Source organism: Momordica charantia, assembly GCF_013281855.1.
Source record: "Momordica charantia cultivar OHB3-1 chromosome 5 unlocalized genomic scaffold, Mcharantia_2.0 BLBB01000005.1, whole genome shotgun sequence".
In the NCBI taxonomy this organism is placed as follows: domain Eukaryota; kingdom Viridiplantae; phylum Streptophyta; class Magnoliopsida; order Cucurbitales; family Cucurbitaceae; genus Momordica; species Momordica charantia.
The window spans coordinates 17,694,127-17,712,850 of NW_028275163.1; the positions used below are offsets into that span (position 1 = coordinate 17,694,127).

At 36.2% G+C, this 18,724-nt stretch overlaps 1 protein-coding gene across 3 annotated transcripts; it reads right to left on the reverse strand.

Moving 5' to 3' along the window:
- Positions 1-7,518: 7,518 nt before the first annotated feature.
- Positions 7,519-16,905, reverse strand: LOC111016616 (eukaryotic translation initiation factor 6-2). Of its 3 annotated transcripts, XM_088124038.1 has the most exons (9): positions 16,748-16,901; positions 16,534-16,610; positions 16,229-16,285; positions 16,029-16,152; positions 15,852-15,937; positions 15,667-15,711; positions 8,564-8,694; positions 8,041-8,151; positions 7,519-7,927 (listed from the first exon to the last, which is right to left on the reverse strand). In XM_088124038.1, the coding sequence occupies exons 3-9, from the start codon at positions 16,236-16,238 to the stop codon at positions 7,670-7,672; spliced, it is 765 nt and encodes a 254-aa protein (XP_087980164.1). In that variant the 5' UTR covers positions 16,239-16,285; positions 16,534-16,610; positions 16,748-16,901; the 3' UTR covers positions 7,519-7,669. The 3 variants fall into 3 exon arrangements, with proteins under 3 accessions (XP_087980164.1, XP_087980163.1, XP_022147757.1); XM_088124037.1 differs by lacking the exon at positions 16,534-16,610 and having other exon boundaries at positions 16,748-16,905; XM_022292065.2 differs by lacking the exon at positions 16,748-16,901 and having other exon boundaries at positions 16,056-16,152; positions 16,534-16,609.
- Between the last annotated feature and the right edge of the window lie 1,819 nt (positions 16,906-18,724).

Sequence of the window (18,724 nt, forward strand, 5' to 3'; positions counted from 1 at the left end):
TACAAATGTGCTAACAATCTCCCACTCGAATTACATATTAATTATATTATCAATTCCTTAATGTGCAACTTTAGGCTATTTACTAACAACTCTCCCTAAGAACAATCTTGTCCATTTCTTATTTAATGGTGAAGGAGTAAGGCGGCTTTTGCTATCTCATAATTGTAACTAAACCTTCCTTGGTCACATTACTAATACACTCAACAATGTAGATCGAGCATGGCATGTGGCATGAAAATTGCACGTTAAGTGATTTTACGTGCCAATTTTCAACTAGTCAAACTTTACTGATATCACATAAACAATTTGATATTGCACTATATATATAACCAATGCTAAAAAAACAAACCATATAACATCTTTATTCTGCATAAAGTATATACATCACTTTATATATGTACAAAACCACAAGACAGTAGAAGAAAGTCACTCCCACTTGACCAAGGTACAATCAAGTGTAACACAACACCCATATGAGTAGTATGTTTTAAAAAGACCTTAGGTGTCATTGGTTCCCATATGTTCTATGGTAAATAACTTCTCTTGTACTCTTTCCTTAACAATAAGAAACTTTATGTCGATGAATTTAGATTTCGTCAAATTCTTGTTGTTATTAGAATACATGACTACCGACTTATTGTCACAAAAAAATTTGAGCGGCTTCTCAATATTCTCAATAATCTGTAGTCTCGTGACAAAGTTTATGCCATAAACCATGATTGGACGCCTCATAGTAAGCCACAAACTCTGCAACCAAGGTTGAAAAAGGTACAAGTGTCTGTTTGACACTTCTCCAGGAAACATCTCCTCCAGCCAGCATGGACAGATATCCTAATATAGAACGTCTACTATCTCGGCATCCAACAAAATCGGAGTCAAAATACCCCAATGATCTAAATATTATCCGACCTCAAATACGTAAGCACGTAGTCATTTGTTTTCTACGAATGACTTGTTTTGCAACTTTACAGTGAGATATTCCTTGATCACTTGAGTATCTCCCCAAAATTCTCACTATCGCAACGTCATCGCAACATGGAGCGGCCGACATCATCCCTTGAAAGGTCCCTTTCGAGATAAGGGTTTGGAGTCGCCACCAATCATCTAAGAGGTGTCATTGGTCACCTATTTTAAAAATTTAGTCTGCGAAAACAGATGTAAATGAAATAAAGTTTATATTTATTTCATAAAAAAAACTCTTTTTATTTTATTTTAAAACAAATTTTACCGTGAAGTAATTTATATTATTTTCTAAAACTTATTTTAAAAATGTTTATTTTCTCTAAGAGGAAAATTTTAGTTTATTTTGTTTAAAAAGAATTTTTTTTTTGTTATTAAAAAGAAGGGGTACAGAGATTTCTACCGTCGAGCTTTGTCAAAAAGTCACAGGAGCTCTTCACCGTCATTGAAATATTGTCGATCTATTTGCCGGTGGTTGTTGGAGGGCGCCGGGGTCGTTTTGCTGTTAGTCACCGCGTCGTTCGTGTTCGTCGGAGTGGTTAAGGGAGATTGAAAAAAACTATGGTGGTGATAGTAAAATAGAAGAGGTAAAAGAAGAGGGAGACGTGGGATTTGAGAGAGGATGAACAAATAAACACAAACAAAAAAGGCTTGGACTTTGGATAGTGAAGAAGAAGAGGAAAAGAGATTGAATTTTTTTTACTCTCACTCCTCTACAATACCCTCTGTGCTTGCTCTTTGTATGTGTGCACTGTGTCTTCTTCCCTGTGTGTACCCTCTCTTAAATACACAAAAAAAAAACTGTAAAAGGGGAAAAGTCAAAAAGAAGAGAGAAAAAGGAGGGAGGAGAAAAAGGGAAGAAGAACACACGTTGGTTAGTGGGTTTTGACAAGGGAAAAGAGGAACAAAATCTATTTTAATTTTAAAAACAAATCCTTTTGTTTAAAATAAAATAAAATCAAATTCTTTTAAAACAAAAATCAATTTTTTTAATTTAATTAAAACTTTACCTTAAAACTAATAATAAAGTAAACTTATGTTATTTTTTTAATTAAAATAAAACTTAATACATTATAATACAATATTAAAATTAAATTAAATTAAATTAAAAATAAAAATAAGTCAGACCAAATACGGTGTCTACAGCTTGCCTCCTTTGTGTATCCTTGTAGAACTAAAAGGGTAGCAAAAGACAAAGTATTTAGGAAGGCGAAAATTTTATTCAGACAAGGCAAGATAGAGATAAATCCAACTTGACACTAGGCGGGATCTCAACATGCAAATGACCTGTACTTGACACATGCTTCGACCTCGATCTTGGATCGGGTTCGATTTAACCAAAAATAAGATGCAACGGACCTGGCTTTAACACAGGCTTTGACCTTGATTTGGATCGGGTTCGATTTAACTAATAGATAAAATTTATTGGACCTGGCTTTAACACAGACTTCAACCTCGATTTGGATCGGGTTCGATTTAATCGATAGATAAAATGCAGTGGACCTGGCTTTAAGACAGGCTTCGACCTTGACTTGGATCGGGTTTGATTTAACCGAAAGATAAAGTGCGATAGACCTGGCTTTAACATAAGCTCCGACCTCGACTTGGATCGGGTTCGATTTAACCGAATGAGAAAATGCAACGGACTTGACTTTAACACAGGCTTCGACCTCGACTTAGATCGGTTTGATCTAACCGAAAGATAAGATTTTTTATCACAAAAATGACCAAGCTTGCGAGCTTGGCTCTGATGGAAGGATGAGCTAGAACGTGCTGAGTAGGAGACCGGCAAGAGAAAACACTCTGACGCCCAAGTTAGGAAGAGTCCGAGCTGTATCCGAGAGAAAATACAATGTTCGCGTACTTGGGATAGAAACAAATGGTTTCTACATATAGGCAAGGTCTTCGACAGGATTCCCAACAAGGTCTCAATGAATCTTTAAGGTAAGTGCGAATCACGGCGTGCTGTCGTGGAGTTTGTCGGACTACGAGGCTGAGTAAGATACATTTAGGTTGGTTTGAACAAAGAATGGGAACGGGACCAAAGGAGATCTTGTTGGCTCAGCCATGACGGGTCTCGGCTTGGTAGACAATCGAAATATCTAGGTGATAAAATTTGGCTTCACATACTTAAAGCCATATATGTTTTTCCTTTCCAATAAGGACGTGCCATGTGTGATTCCAACAAATAATGCAATTTTTCGAAAAAAAAAAACTGAAGTTATTTAATTTATTAGGAAGTTCTCGACCTGAGTACATGGTTTTAGGAACCTTCCTAAACTTGCCTAAATACATAAAATGCGCACTTGACACATGACGATAAGACTAACGAAAACCACGTGTTCATACGAATGCAAACTTGCAATGGTAATATGCAGTGAAATTTCAAGAGCTTGGATGCTAAATCTTTGTTTTTTTTTCTCAGAAGGGGTACATTTCAAAGTTACTGAGTAGGTTTAATATGACAGATTCAAAGGTAGTAAAAACTCCTTTGGCCCCACATTTCCAATTATCTATGAAATAGTGTCCAAGTTCTGAGCAAGAAAAGAGAGATATGGAGAATAGTCCATATAATAGTGTTGTGGGGAGCTTGATGTACACAATGGTTTGCACTTGACTAGATTTGGCTCATGGTATGAGTGTTGTGAGCAAACTTATGACAAATCTAGGGAAGGTTTATTGGACAGCAGTGAAATAGCTTCTTCGATACCTAAAGGGAACTAACGGTCATGACTTAGCATATATTGGAGATTACAGAGGTGTTTGTCCCTTGGTGGGATATGTTAATGTTGTTGGGGGCATTGCCCTAAACTCGTAGTTTGTATTTATGTAAAAACAAATTTCTATTCAATAAAATTATATTCAATCAATTTGTTGTTGAATTCATGTATCTGGGACAATATATATATTGGGTATATATTTGGTATACTCTTGATATAAAAGTGGATAATGTCCCTAGAATAACCTAAAGGATCTAGTATATGGATAAGGTGGGGTATCTTATCCTGGCAACACTATGGATACAGCTCACTTTGTAAATGTTACAGACGACTCGATCCATGTTGTTCGTGTGGAGACATGCGAGTAAGGGTATCCTATACAATAAGTTTGTATAAAACCGGACCGTGAAATAGCTAATATTTAGATGTAATGTCGTTGACTAACAGATTGCTATTTCATAGAATGACCAGGCAACTCATTCTCAATCTTGAGTGAGTTATGAACTCCTGCCCGTGACGGCTCGTCCTTTGATCTGTGTGGGTGAGAGTGGCTCGAGTCGTCGACTCAACATTCCTACCATTTTGGGGACGAGACGATGGGTAAAACAGTAATTTGACCCAGCTTGAGTTACGAGCACTTGTGAAGGATTGACTTGCCATTAATAGTTGTATATCCAGTGAGAAGAGTGCAACTGCAGGTCTTTAGTGGAGTGAACCGTAGTTAACGAATATTGATTAACTCAGTCATTGAGTTTGGCTGATTAATCTCGTATCGTTGGAGCTTCTGATCTGTAAGTCCATTAGGTCATCTTGCTAGCTCACAACGGATAAAACGAGAATCAAGAATTATGAAATAATTTGAAATGTTCAAGTTATATAAGGGAATATATATAATGTATATCGATACATTATATATCAGTATATATTGATTTTAGATAAAGATTTAAAATTAATATTATATATTATGAGAGAAATGTTTGAATAGGATTCTTAAATTTATATTAAAACTATATGTTATACAAGACAAAGTTTTTTAATATTCAAATATATAGTTTTGATTATTGTTCAAAAAAATATACAGTTTTGATTAAATATGTGATATTTAATTAAAATATAAATAATTAATGGTTAATTATTTATGTATTTATTTAATTAATATTTAAATTTGATTAATTAATTATTAATTGGATTAATAATTATTAATCAAATTTATTAATTAGTTAATTATTAATTAGATTAATAATTAATTAATTAATAATTACTTTAATTAATTAAATGTTAATTAATTAATTTTAATTTTAATTAATTAATTTGTTAATTTGATTAATTATTTTTTAATTAAATAAATAAAAAAGAAAAAAAAAACTAACTCCCCCAACAAAATGCAGGGGAGTGGTGACGTGGGGAAATTTGTTTTTTTACCTAAGAACAGTTGTGTAGGTGGATCTCTCTCTTCTAGAACCTGCAAAAGAAAACAGAGGAGGATTCTATCCAAAAAGATTGCTCTCTCAAATTCCTTCCATTTGCTCCCACAAGCGAGTTCATCGTTCCCGGAAGATAGCGGGAAGATTGGTGGTAGTGTTCTTGAAGAAAGGTTCTTCAAAAGTTCTTTTCTCCTGTTTTTCTTTTTCAATTGTGTGTTTTTGTTCTTCAAAAATTCAAGAACAAAATCTTCGTTTCCGCTGCGGAATTAACGTTCTTTCAGATGCAGACTATGCTACAGATTCAGACAAATGGCGAAGCACATCAGGGGAGGTATTTGATGAGAAAACTGTGGTTCTTGAGAAGATTACTACTGAGGATAATATTGCTAATGCATTTATGAAGACTTTATCATCCATAAAATTTGAGAAGTGCGTGAAACTGCTTCAGTTAGAAGCAGGCTAAACAGTGACCTTCAGGATTAGAAAATAAGTAGCGTTTTCATTCATTCATTCTTGAACCAAGGTGGAGTTCTTAGCACGGTGGAGTTTTTTTAGCTAGTTGGAGATTTGTTGGGCCATGGGTTCAATTTGGGGCCATCTTTTTCATGTGTTGAAAACTTAATTTGTGGGCTTGTTGTCAATGTAGTTTTTTTTTAAAACAAAAGAACTCCCACGTGTCTAGCTAGGGCGCCCTTTTTGTGGTGAAAAAGAAAAACAGGATTGTTTTTTGTTTTTCTCTTGTGCGGCAGTACAAAAAGCAAAAAGAGACAGGATGGTTTTCTTTTGCGAAATCCTTTGGTAGTTCTTCTCACCATTTGTGTTCTTCATCTTGAAGGTGAGTAGCTACTTGTTGGGTGAGTTCAATAGGGATTTTATTGCTGTAAATATTCTGCTTATTGAGAATACTCCATATATATATTTTGTTATTGCTCTTGGTGATATGAATGGAATGGATGAGTCGTTACAGTAGATGTAGATCACGTTGATCAAACCACTATAAATCAGTGTGTTATTTCTTCTCTCTTACTCAGTTATTTTGTTGAATTTATTGTTGGAACTTAGTTATTATTATATATTTTTTTAAATTGTTGGTGTTGTTAGCGTAAGTTGTAATTACCCAAAAAATAGAAGAGATAGCCTATAGTACCATGATCCTATGTTTACCAGATAATGTACTTCGACAAGAATGATGTTGAAAAAGAGGGAGATCTATGAAAGAAACTAAGTACCCTCTTACTTTAGTAAATCTCTGTTTAATACGTAGGATACACATCGGTTTGCATTGGTCTCTCAAAATCGACTAGTCGCGTTTGGTCATATGATTATTGGCAGTTTTTGAAGGCTCATATAATTGACCAACCGTTCCGTCAATTTGGTCACTGAAATTGAGTGAGGTGATAGAAGCTCAAGAACTTTGAAAAAAAGAAGTTGGGACGAAGATGTTGTCACATAAAGAGTTAAGATGTGTTGAAAAGAACGAGAAACGTTGCGTTTTGTTTCCAATTCATTAAAGTTTCATGTACTAATTCTTGAATACCAATTATGGTAGAGTATTCATGTGGAATTTTTTCAGAAGTTTTTTGCATCGCAATGCCTATAGTATCGGCTTGACCCTTCATAGGTGGAGACAGAATAAAGCGTCCATAATAAAAACGCTGCTCTTGATTCAACACACTTCCACTTTAGTGTATGAGTTAGATACTCTTATTTTCTCCCAAACCATACTAATACTTTTTTGATCAAATCATTGAATTATTTATTTCTCTTGAAATTTCTCTTCAATGTTTTCGTTGCATACCCTGATCCACTACTGCCCACTTTTGATTCAATCTGAAGAAGCATAATCCAAATTGCATACCAAACAAGCCTTAAAATACTTTATACTCCATTCAATAACGATTTTTTTTTATTTTTTTTATTTTTATATTTTTAAAATTAAACTCGGTAACATTACTTTCATAGTCTTCTTTTGTTTTGTTATATGATTTTTATAAACATTTTAAAATCTAAGTCAAGTTTAAAAATATATATATATTGTCTTTAAAATTTCACTAAACATTCAAATATATTTTTAGGAAAGCGAAAGACTTAATAATGAAATTGTAAAAAAATAATCCTAATTTAAAAATAAAATAATTATCAAACAACACTCATTTATTCCTGACATCACATTTAGTGTCAGCAAAGTTTACGTTAGCGAAGTGTTGAAAGGGATTCTCGAGTAGCTATACACATATTATGGTAAAATCTAATTGGCTAATATTGAGCTTTTCGAGACTTGGCTACAAAACTTGACTTGTATACTTGAAGGAAACACTTTGAAATTGATCACACGTAAATTACCAAATAAATGTTTCCATGTACATGAAAATTATGGTCGCATTATAAGAAACTAGCACATACATTTCTAGGACTGCTCAAGCTTAATTGTTAAATATATTTTCAACCAAATAAGCTTCAAGTACAAACCCCAATTTCATTCATACAAAGTTGTTAAATATGATGAAAGGAAAAGGCAAAAGTAACAACAAAGCAGTTCACAGCTGTAACAGAAAATATATAACTTCAAACGTAACTGTCAATTAGTGACTTCCTCATCTCGTCAACAATCGAACTCGGTTGAGCCTCCCTCAATTTGAAAACGCTCTCGATCACCGATAACTCGGTTGCAGTAGTGTCTGAACCACAAAATGCAATCCAGTCATTTGCTGTTAAGCCAGCAGCAATCACTTCACTTCCACGATTGACAGTTCCGGCTACTAAAGGGACCTGAAGAAGGGTTGATAATTCGTCCAAATCTTCAATAGACGTATGGGGATGAACCTGAAGAGAGATTGCATAAACCAGGTCTCAGAGAATTTATCACCATGATGTTAAAAAAGCTCAATATGAGATGATTACACTTGGAAAAAAATAACAGGAAGGATGAAACTTACCAAGCCACCCCTATTTGTGAAGCTGCAGTAGCTTCCCACAAGAACGTTACCCGCCACCGTCTGCCTAAAGACCTCTACTCCGAGAACATCAGCAATGAGTTCTTCAGTTTCCTGATCAAAAAGAGAACATGTTAATTCTTAGTAGAAAGGGAATAAATGAAAGAGAACTAAAGCAGTCTAAAGTTCCATATGCATAATTTTCGAAAAAATTAATCAAAGAAAGATAGTCCACACAATGTGTCCGTATTCTGTACCCTGTCCAGTATTTATAAATGTGCAACACTGACAATCAGTTCAGAAAAGAACACCCACACTGCTCAAAAGAAAAGAGCCACTGCTTCCAAGGTGGGAATAAGATCTTCAACTAAACACATAGATATGAAATGTCCAAATGCGAAAAAGGGGAGGAGAGCAATGTCACAAACTAAAAAAGGTGATAGTGATGTAGTAAACGGTTTAATTTTAAATTTCTACGAAGTCTTAGAAGCATAATTTTAAGTGGGGAGAGAATAAGTAAAAATACCCGGTCAAGATCAGTATGTGCGAGAGCAACATGATCATTACAAGCAATGGTATTCCCTAAAGCAGATAGTCTCTCTTGTATGCGTTGAACAACAACTTGGTCGGGTAGACTGTTCCTCAAGTGCTGAAGTTCTTCAGAATGCAAAGAATAGGAACATGATCTTAATTAAAATAATTTGGAGATACACATCACATATTAACATAAATTAGAGAACATCTAAAAGAGTTTCGTGAAATCAGAACAAACAAAATCATACATTAATTTCGTGATGCATCCACAATAAAGGAACTTGTATGGACACAAGTTTAATAGTGCCAATTCCTACAACTGCAGGGACCGTGCAACATGAATTCAATACTGCATAATGATGTAGTTGCTCAACTCATAAAATTGAGGACAGGGACAGCCACCAAAGTGATCATTTGAAGATGGAGGAAAAATGGAAACGCATATTGATTTTGTAGCAACAGTTAAAATTATATAAGATATGGTTAGGCTCCACTGACATCACAAAATAGAACCTCCAAACAGACTACAGAATTTAATAATTCAACCTCATGGTTTTATTTTAGGCATACTTCCTCTCCAAGAGGTATGTTAGTGAAATCTGGGCATACCAGACCAAGAATTACAAATATCAGAGGATGGCAATTAAGGTTTTATCCTCTCTTTTGCTCGTGATTCAAGCTATGATGCTCCCTAGGTCGAGTTTTCATCTTTCTTCCTTTTTTGAGATTCAGTCTGTATGTTTTAGATTATTAAGTTGTTTTTACTTGGGAGATTAAGGGTTTGATTAAATGGGTGATTCAAGTTGTTGTGTTGAAAACAAGTTCTTTTTTGTTCTTCTTAATGCTGATAATCATGAAAAAAAATTAAGATGGAGTAAACCAGGAGAGGATATCATTTTGTTATCAATATAAGCTAGGACCGATTAAAATGGCTAGAGAAGTCTCTGGGGTAATCCATAGGCTCTTCAGAATCCACTGAACATGAAGTTTTTTCGTCAAGAAGGAGAAGCTTTGGGAACCATATGGTTGCATAAAAAGATGAACCAAGTTTTGATGGAGACACAAATTTACTTCGCTGATCAGCAATGGGGAAAGGAGTTATGTAGTCAGGCAGGTGTGAATAAAAAAGGCTGGTCCATTTTCTGGAAAATCATAAGGGAATTCTAGAATAAATTTGATGTCGGAAGGTATTTGAAGTAAACAAGAGAAGTGCAGAACCAGAAAGCCAAGGGCGACTCTTAACAAACGTTAATCAACAAGGTTAATGATAAAGGAAAGGGTAAGAAGTCATATGCAGAGGTGGTATCCCAGAAGCTTCAATCAGGTAAGAGATTGGGATGAAATTTCGGAAGGAGAAGACCTTTTGGAGATTAATAGGGAAAGCACCGTTATAGTGTCAAGACTACATTATCATGACGATAGGATGCTAATTTCAGCTGAACTTATGAAGGAAGTTTATGAGCCTGCATTGTTAAACCTTATCAAGCTGACAAAGCTTTACTAAATCTTAGAATAAGGAGGTTATGAAGGGTCTGTGCAAGGATACAAAGTGGAACTAATAGGCAAAATTTGTTACAAGTTAGAACGATAAAATGTGATGGATCATGATGGCTAGCTATGGAGGTTGGATAAAGATTAGGAACTTACCTTCACCCTCGTGGAAGAAAGATGTTCTTGTTGCTATGGGCAACAATTGTGGTGGATTTGAAGGATTATCATCATACACGTTGAACTAGTTAGATTGTCACGTGGCACATTTTGAGGTAAGAGAACATTTATGTGGCTTTCTTCTCATGGAAATAGATAACAATTTGCCTCAAGAAGGATATGTATTTGTTCAAATCGATGTGGGAGATGATACAAAGGTGTAAGCATTAAAAAAAGCTTTCAAAGGCTTCCTGGAACTATCAATGGGAAACATTGAAAATAGGGTTGAATGGAAAGTTGGAAGTTTATGATGAAATATGAACCATCAGAAAGTCTTTCTAGTGGATATAAATAAGAAGAGAATCCAGACAGATCAGGAAAACAGGAAAAAGGTTGCTGGAAAGGAAGATGAAAAGGCCTACGCATTAAATGAGACAAGCAGGTTAGGCAGGTTAGAAGGAACAATACTTAGCTACCAACCGACCAGCCAATAGAAATCTTCCAACTGACCACCACTAAAAATTGGACAATTTTATTTCTTGGAAAACGAAAAAAAAAAAATCTCCCCTCCCCCTTACTACATTCCTCTCCTACTTGTAAAAAACTTAAACGGTAGTCAGCAAGAGATTCCTCCCTCTCACCACACAAAAACCATCAATAATGTTACTCACTACACCTCTCGAAACCACTCTACTAAGAACATCCACACAACAAGAAAAGGGAAGGCGAAAAGAGGAAAAATTCATATAGAGCATTCTATATTAATGGGCTTTTGACTAGATGTGTGAAGGAAAATTGAAGTTTATTCCAAAGAAGGAGAAGGCCAAAGCAGTGGGGGATCCAAATGGCTTCACAGTTGAATTATATAGAGCATTTTGGATAATTTTGGACTTTATGAAAATTGCAGAAGAATTCTATGTTCACGGACATTTGAATGGATGTTGAAGGAAAATTTCATAAATTTGATACTAAAGAAGGCCAAAGCAGTGAGTGATTATACACCAATTAGATCAACAAGTGATTATAAGATAATTGCAAAGATTTTTGCAGAAAGATTAAAAGGAATTTTTCCAAGGATAATATTGGAGAATTACAATGCTTTTACCAAGGGGACCAATTGTTGAATTTTGCCAATGATAGAATTTTTTATAGGAAAGGCTCTTCATGAGAGTTTTGAATTAATTAGATGATATTAATCTTCCTTGGAGCAGTCTTTCTAAGTCTTATAATAATTTTTCTGTTAATGAAATTCTTGTTGGGTGGAAGGCCTTTGTTAATAATTTAGAATAATATTCCAGGTGGTGGCTGTCTAATTTTCGAAATTTGGAGGTTCTTTTCTTCCGGATATTTTTATCTTTATATTGTTTTGGTAGTTATCTTTTTGGTGTTACTGAAGGCCTAGGAAAAGAAGGTTGCTAAAGGAACAATCCATGAGCTTCTTGTAGATGATAATGCTTGAAGGTCTTAGGTAGGGGAAACAGAGAAAAGGGGAGAGAACTGATTGTAAGAAAAGAAAGGTAAAAGCGATAAGGTGGGAGGGTAAAAGTTTGAAGGAAAAAATAAGAGTAGAAACAGGAGAAATGTTAAACAGTTAGAAGTGAGAGAAAGACACATGGGTCAACGAAGATGGCCGGTTGGGAGATGGCTCTCTCCCTCTGTTTTGGAAAGACACATGGGTCAATGAAGAACCTTTATGTCAAACTTACCCCCTCCTTTTTGCTCTTCATACCAGGAAACATGGCCATGTTCGGGACTTTTGGTCTCTTGAAACCAAAACTTGGAATTTATGCTTTCGCAGAAACCTCAAGGACGCAGAGATTGTTGAGTTGGCTGCCCTTTTACACTGCCTTTCCTCAAAGCAACCATCTCTGAATAGGGACTCCATTGTTTGGAGACTGAAATCCCATGGATCCTTCACTACCAGCTCCCTCATCAAAGACCTCCAAAGCATCCACATCATCTACTCCACCGGATCTTTATAGAGCAATATGGAAGGAATCCTACCCAAAGAAGATTAAGTTCTTCCAATGGGAAGCTAGCCACCAAGCATTGAATACTCACGACAAACTACAGCGACACATGCCATATATGGCCTTATCTCCACAATGGTGCCCTCTATGCAAGCAACACAGTGAGTCCATCGGACATCTATTCCTCACATGCCCCTACACAGCAGCTCTTTGGAACAAACTCTTACCCCTCTTTGGATGGTCGGCTGCCCTCCCCACCAATATGTCTCAACTGCTTGCTTCGACTCTTGTGGGCAATATGCCTATGGATACACTTGGCAATATGCCTATGGATACACTTCATTCGGGCTCTTCTTTGGACTACATGGAATGAGCGGAACCGTCAAATCTTCCAAGATTTGGAGCGCTCACCACATGCCACTTTTGAATCCATTGTTTTTTCAGTCATTACTTGGTGTAAATACTCCCCCCTCTTCCACTCGTATAGCTTTGCCTCCTTATTGACAAATTGGAGAGCTTTTTTGTAACCCGCCTGTGGGTCCTCATTCTTTTTTGTAATCATCTCTCCCTCCTTTTTTCATTATATCAATGAAATCGTTCGTTTCCAAAAACAAAAAAAGTTAGAAGTGAGAACAAAAAAGGAAGGGGAAAAAAGAGAAGAAAGAAAAATCAGAGAAGAAAAAAAAGAAAGGGAGTAAGAAAAAGAAGGGAGAAAAGAAGAAGAAATAATAAAAATAAAGCAAGAGTTTTACAAGTTCTAGGGTTCCTTCAGAAGCTTGAAATGTTTCTTTGTTTTTATCCATTCTTGCATTGGGGTCGGTCCTCGTCTCTTTTGGCTATGCAGTGTTTTTTAAAGCTTAGGCACACTAAAGTGCAATAGTCTTCTGGAGCTTAAGCGCAAGGCGCAAAAAAAAAGAACGGACTTTTTTTTGCGAGGCGCACTATATATAAAAATATATATGGATATAAACATTTATGGAAATAAAAGAGTTATAACAGGTAACAAGATATAATATAACATATAAAAAGCCAAATAAGATTCAAAATATTATTAGTCTTTTAAATTAAGGAGACAATGTTCCAAAAAAAACATGAAAACAATTCTAAAATAGTAGGATAATTGCAAATATAAATCTAAAGATCAAAGGTTGGTTGCTGTAGAAAGAAATCGCAATGGCTGGCTGTTGGAGAAATCTTTTTTAGCAAAGGGTTGTTCAAAAAATTGCCACCAGAGAAATCGCAAAGGCTGGCAGCTGGCTTAAGAAATAATAAACATACTGGGCAAGGCCCATTTAAGTTTGCAGCTGACTTTCAAAATAAATAAAAAAAAAAAAGAAAAAAACCCTAGAAGCAAGGGTTTCTGCATTTAGGGTGGAGGTTTCTTTAAAAAAAATAATAATAAAAAAATTAAAAAAAAACACAGAAGCTCCAAGGCACACGAGCATTGCACCTTAGAGCCTTTTGGAACACGCGGCTCTGTAATTCCGCCTTGCACGACAAGTGCACCTAGCGCCTAGGCGGCCACCTCAACAAGCTTTTTAAAGCCCTGTGGCTATGTTCTTAAAGCTTTAGAGACTTGAGCTTTGTTTTTCCTCCTGATATTTGTTCTTTTTGTTCCTTTTCTTATTATGAAAAAACCACACTTTTGTTGAGGGGAAAAAAAAAAGATAATACAAGCAACACAAGAACAAGCACAGGGCATACAAAAAACAGCCTGAAACCAGAAGAGCCCTACACCTACCTAAAAAATGAGCTCAATCCAAAATAATGAGACTTAAAGGATAATTACAAAAGTCCTTAGAGACCGACACCCAAGAGGTAACCTAGCTAATGATCACACCTCCTGCCAAGGTCTCTCAAACATTCTACAAAGTCTATTGTTCCTCCCTAGCCAAAGGCCCCAAAGGACGGCAAAGAAGCCAGCTTGCCACAAATTCCAACCCTTGCTCCTGAATGGTAGACCATCCACCATAGACCTGCACACTCCCTGATCCAAGCCAAACAAACACCAAACACCTAAAAAAAGTTGTCCCAAACTAGGCAAGTAAACTCACGACCCTAAAGGAGATGATCCATGTCCTCAGCCGCATTTCTAGCCAACATCACTTCGGCCCCACCACAAAGAAGAATGTCTCACAATACAGTCCATAGCGTTCACCCTCCCGAGTAAAATTGGGGACGCAAATAATTTGACATCCTTTGAAATTTTGACCTTCCACAGCAAGGATAAAAAACGCCCAGAGGGAGGGTCACACAAAAGATGGAAATAAGAACTACAATAAAACCCCGTAGATGGGGAGGGGCCCAAAGGCAAAGTGCACTCCCTCCCTAACAAAGACAAAAGGTCCACAGCATCGGTTGTATCTCAATCAAAGGACGGGCCCATGGCAAGAGCCGAAATAGAAAAGAAAGAACCCAAGAAAGGAAGGACAGAAGCCACCAAAAAACACTTCATAGAGGACAAATAATAAAAACAAGGAAATCTATAACAAAGACGCGTAACACCAGACCAAATGTATTCCCAAAAATAAGTTTTGAACCCATTCCCCACACAACACTTCACAAACTGAAAGAAGAAGGGAACCCAAAAGAAATCGATCTTTAGGGGTTCATGATGTTTTGTTCCTTCATCCGTGCATCCAAGATTTGTTGCTGATTCTGGTCTTCAAAGGTTCTTCTTAACGTATTGAGCAGGCAACATTTGTAAAAGAATCAAGACACATCGGTGGTTTTTTCTTCCGTCCTCAAATTTAAAGCAATCAGAAAGTTTCCTTTTGAAGAAATCAAGCTGCTGTTATTAGATCTTGAAAAAGGTTACATGATTTGAAAATGTTACTAGTTTGGAATTTTGTAGGTTTGGAAGCTTTCAAGTTTGAAGGATGTGTGCTCACAGTTCGGTATTCAAAGTTCGTGAGTTGTCAAAGGTTTTGTTTAGCTGCAGTTGGTTCACATTCCACTTTGAGTTAGTGCTATTTCCTCCCTGTCAGCATCCAGTATTTAAAGATTTTTTTTAGAATTTTCAAAGATGCAAGCAGAGAGTTTTTATTGAACCAGAGAAGTAGAAGATGGAAAGCTTTTGGATTGTCTAAAATTTAGACCCTTTTTTCTTTTATCAGGATTCGAGCGTAGTTTAGTGTTCCTAGTTTTTCAAGTACATTGAGTTCAGAGTCCTGTAATTTAGTTTTCCGTTCTTTGCCAATTGCTACTCTTATGTAAGTTTTCATTTCATAAATGAATATTTTTGTTTCCTTTTTCAAAAAAATAATTCAAACGCACAATGCATTCATAAACAACAACCTGAAAACCCTGTTGATCAAGATGGTAACTATTTAGAATTGTATCATGTTAAAGGCAAGAATCGAACATTTGATAGGCCTCCAATCATTAATGTGTATAAGAGGAAACATGTGAATAGGGGAGATCGATATAATTAGCCGCACATTCATAAAAAGAACAAGAAAGTAGAAAAGAGGCTTGCCTTGATCAGTAGTGGTGTGGGGTACAAGAAGCCCATTTTTGTTTCCTGCAATAAGGAATATAAGAAAATGAATAAACTGACATATTAGATCAACATGAAATAAGTAGTATTGGGCCCCACAACATTAATACGTGCCTTCTAAAGATATGGAAAATAATGAGAAACAAAAAATAAATTTGACAAACCAGCACATAAGCGGCCAATAATGCGAGTGCCATCAATGGATGCTTTAACAACCGGAATGACACCACCCAATTCAGATTCGAAGGCACTATACCATGCAAACAATTTGTGAGAACTTGCTTCCAGATCAAACTAGTCAATTTGAAAAAGAGAACATTTTCTATTTTGTTCTGCTATACATTATATAGAATCGTGGAAAACAAAACCTGTAGAAGTTCTCAGAGCCACCAATTGCAACCAAACAGTAAGCATTAGTGAGTTTGGAGAAAACCCCAATTTCACATGAGTTCTCAAACATAAGCCCTGATGAATAAAGCATATAAGAAACATTGTAGTCACACAACCCCACAAGTGGAAGAAAACACTTGGTGAGACTTACTCGTCGCCATGAGTTGCAAGATAAATTTTTGATCAATCAACAGATAAATTCCAAGTCCTGCATGGTAAAATGAAGTTAAACATGGCCCTCACTTGATTATAACACAAGAGGGTGTCCTAAGAAGAACAGACACGGACATGAACAATACAAAATGGACATGGCGACATGAAAGTTTCTAAAAACAGTAATGGCGATAGGAAAAAGCCATCAAAATATAAGATATTTGTTAGAATTTAGAATGATTAGCATCTAAAAGTGTTCGAAATTTTTCTGTTTGTTATGAAGTTGAGAAAAGAAGTACGAACCCTGCAGCAGTTGGCGGCAAAGTGGTCGGCGGGCGCTCTGCGAAGTGGTAACAGTCGGCAATGTCCTCGAGGGTTTTTCTTGGAGATTAGAAAAAGAATAGCGATTTTGAAATTATTTGAAAAGATATTTTAGTTTATGTCCATGTTGTACTGTTTTCCACTAGATTTTAAAAAGAGAAAAGGAAACGAAAAATAAAAGAAAAAAGGGACAAACCTCAACTCACTGTACGGCGACGGCGACGGCGACAACTGAAGGCGGCGGCGGTGGAGACTGAAGCTTGGGGAAGAGAAAATTCGAGGGAGGGAGGGAGCAGAAGAGGGTCGGAGGGGAGGGAGAAAAAATGTTTTAGGGTTTCTTTGTTTTTTTTTTTTTTACTTTTTAAATGATTTTTTTTTTTAATCATGGATTTTTTTTAATATTATTATGTTTTTTTATATAGAAAATAAGGATAATGAGTCGTAAAAAATCAATATAATTTGAGTTATAACGATAGGTCTTTTTTTTAATTGTTTTGTTTTTTTAGTTACATATTTGGGATTCATTAATGGGACATAAATGCCACTTGGATTACATTGTGTGCGTATTCCTTTTCACACCACAAAGAGACTGAGAGAATCCGAGTGAGCCAAAAGATATTTTCACTTGAAGCCAAGACGATAAGTTATCGTCAACGATGGTAGCCCCCTTCTCTCTCAAGCATCACCTTCAAACTTTCTCTCTCTAACTCTCCCTCTCCCTCTCCTATCCATATTTTGGGTATTACCTTTAGTAATGAGAAATATGACGTATTCTCGTTAACTCGATAAAATAATACATCAGAGGTCTATATATATATATACAAAGACTAAGCTCACTAAATACAATGTGAGCATAAATATAATGTGAGCATAACTGAATACATAACAGATTAACCAATAGTAATAACAAGTTTAACCTCTAATACTCCCCCTCAAGATGGGTAAAAAAGATCTAAAAGACCCATATTGGACTTGAGAAATCGAAAAACAGAGAACACCAACGGCTTAGTAAAAGCATCTGCAAGCTGATGAGTGGAACGAACTAGTAAGAGGCGAAGAAAACCATCTTGCACACGATCTTGAACAAAATGACAATCTAACTCTATATGTTTAGTGTGTTCATGAAGCACCGGGTTAGTAGCCAAGTGAATTGCTGTTTGATTATCGCAAAATACTAAATATAGGCATGGGAACAGTAACTTGCAAGTCTTGAAGCAAATGAAAAAGCCATAGAAGTTCACAAGAAATAGCATCCAAAGACTTGTATTCAACCTCAACAGAAGATCGTGATATAGTAGTTTGCTTTTTAGACTTCCAAGAAATCAACGATGTTCCCATAAACACACAAAACCCTGTAGTAGACCAACGAGTATCAAAGCAAGAACCCTAATCAACATCTCCATAAGCACGTAACTGAAAAGAAGAACTGGCAGAAAGGAAGACACCTTGCCCGGTGACCCCTTCAGATAACGCAACAAATATAAAGCTGCTTGATAATGAGTAGTAGAGGGCTTAGAAACAAACTGGCTAAGCCGATGTACAACATATGTGATGCCAGGCCTCGAGATAGTAAGATACAATAGTATACCAATGAGTCTGCGACAAGAGGTGGAATCATTAGAGGACTCCCATCAGCAAGACGAAGCTTTATGAAGGGATCCATAGGAACAGTTGTTGGTTTACACTCAAGCAGACCAAACTCTTCAAGAAGAGTGAGGGTATAATGCCTCTTAGACAAACAAATACCCTTGGCAATTCGAGAAATTTCAAGACCAAGGAAGTATTTCAATGAGCCAAGATCTTTAAGCTGAAACTGATCGTGAAGTATAGTCTGCATATCACGAATAAGAGAGATACTAGCCCCAATAATAACTATATCATCTACATACACAAGCAAAGCCACAAAAGTATCATCATTGCCACGAATGAAAAGAAAGTAATCGGACTTGGATTGCCGAAAACCAAGGCCTAACAAAACGGAGGAAAACTTGGCAAACCACTGACTGGAGGCTTGTTTCAAACCATATATAGATTTATTCAACCAACAAACCAAGCGCTCCCCCTGAGGACAAGAAATAAAGGGAGGTTGATGGCCAAGTAGTAAGTCCATGTATACTTCCTCAGCCAGATCACCATGGAGGAAGGCATTGTTGACATCCAACTGAATGAGACG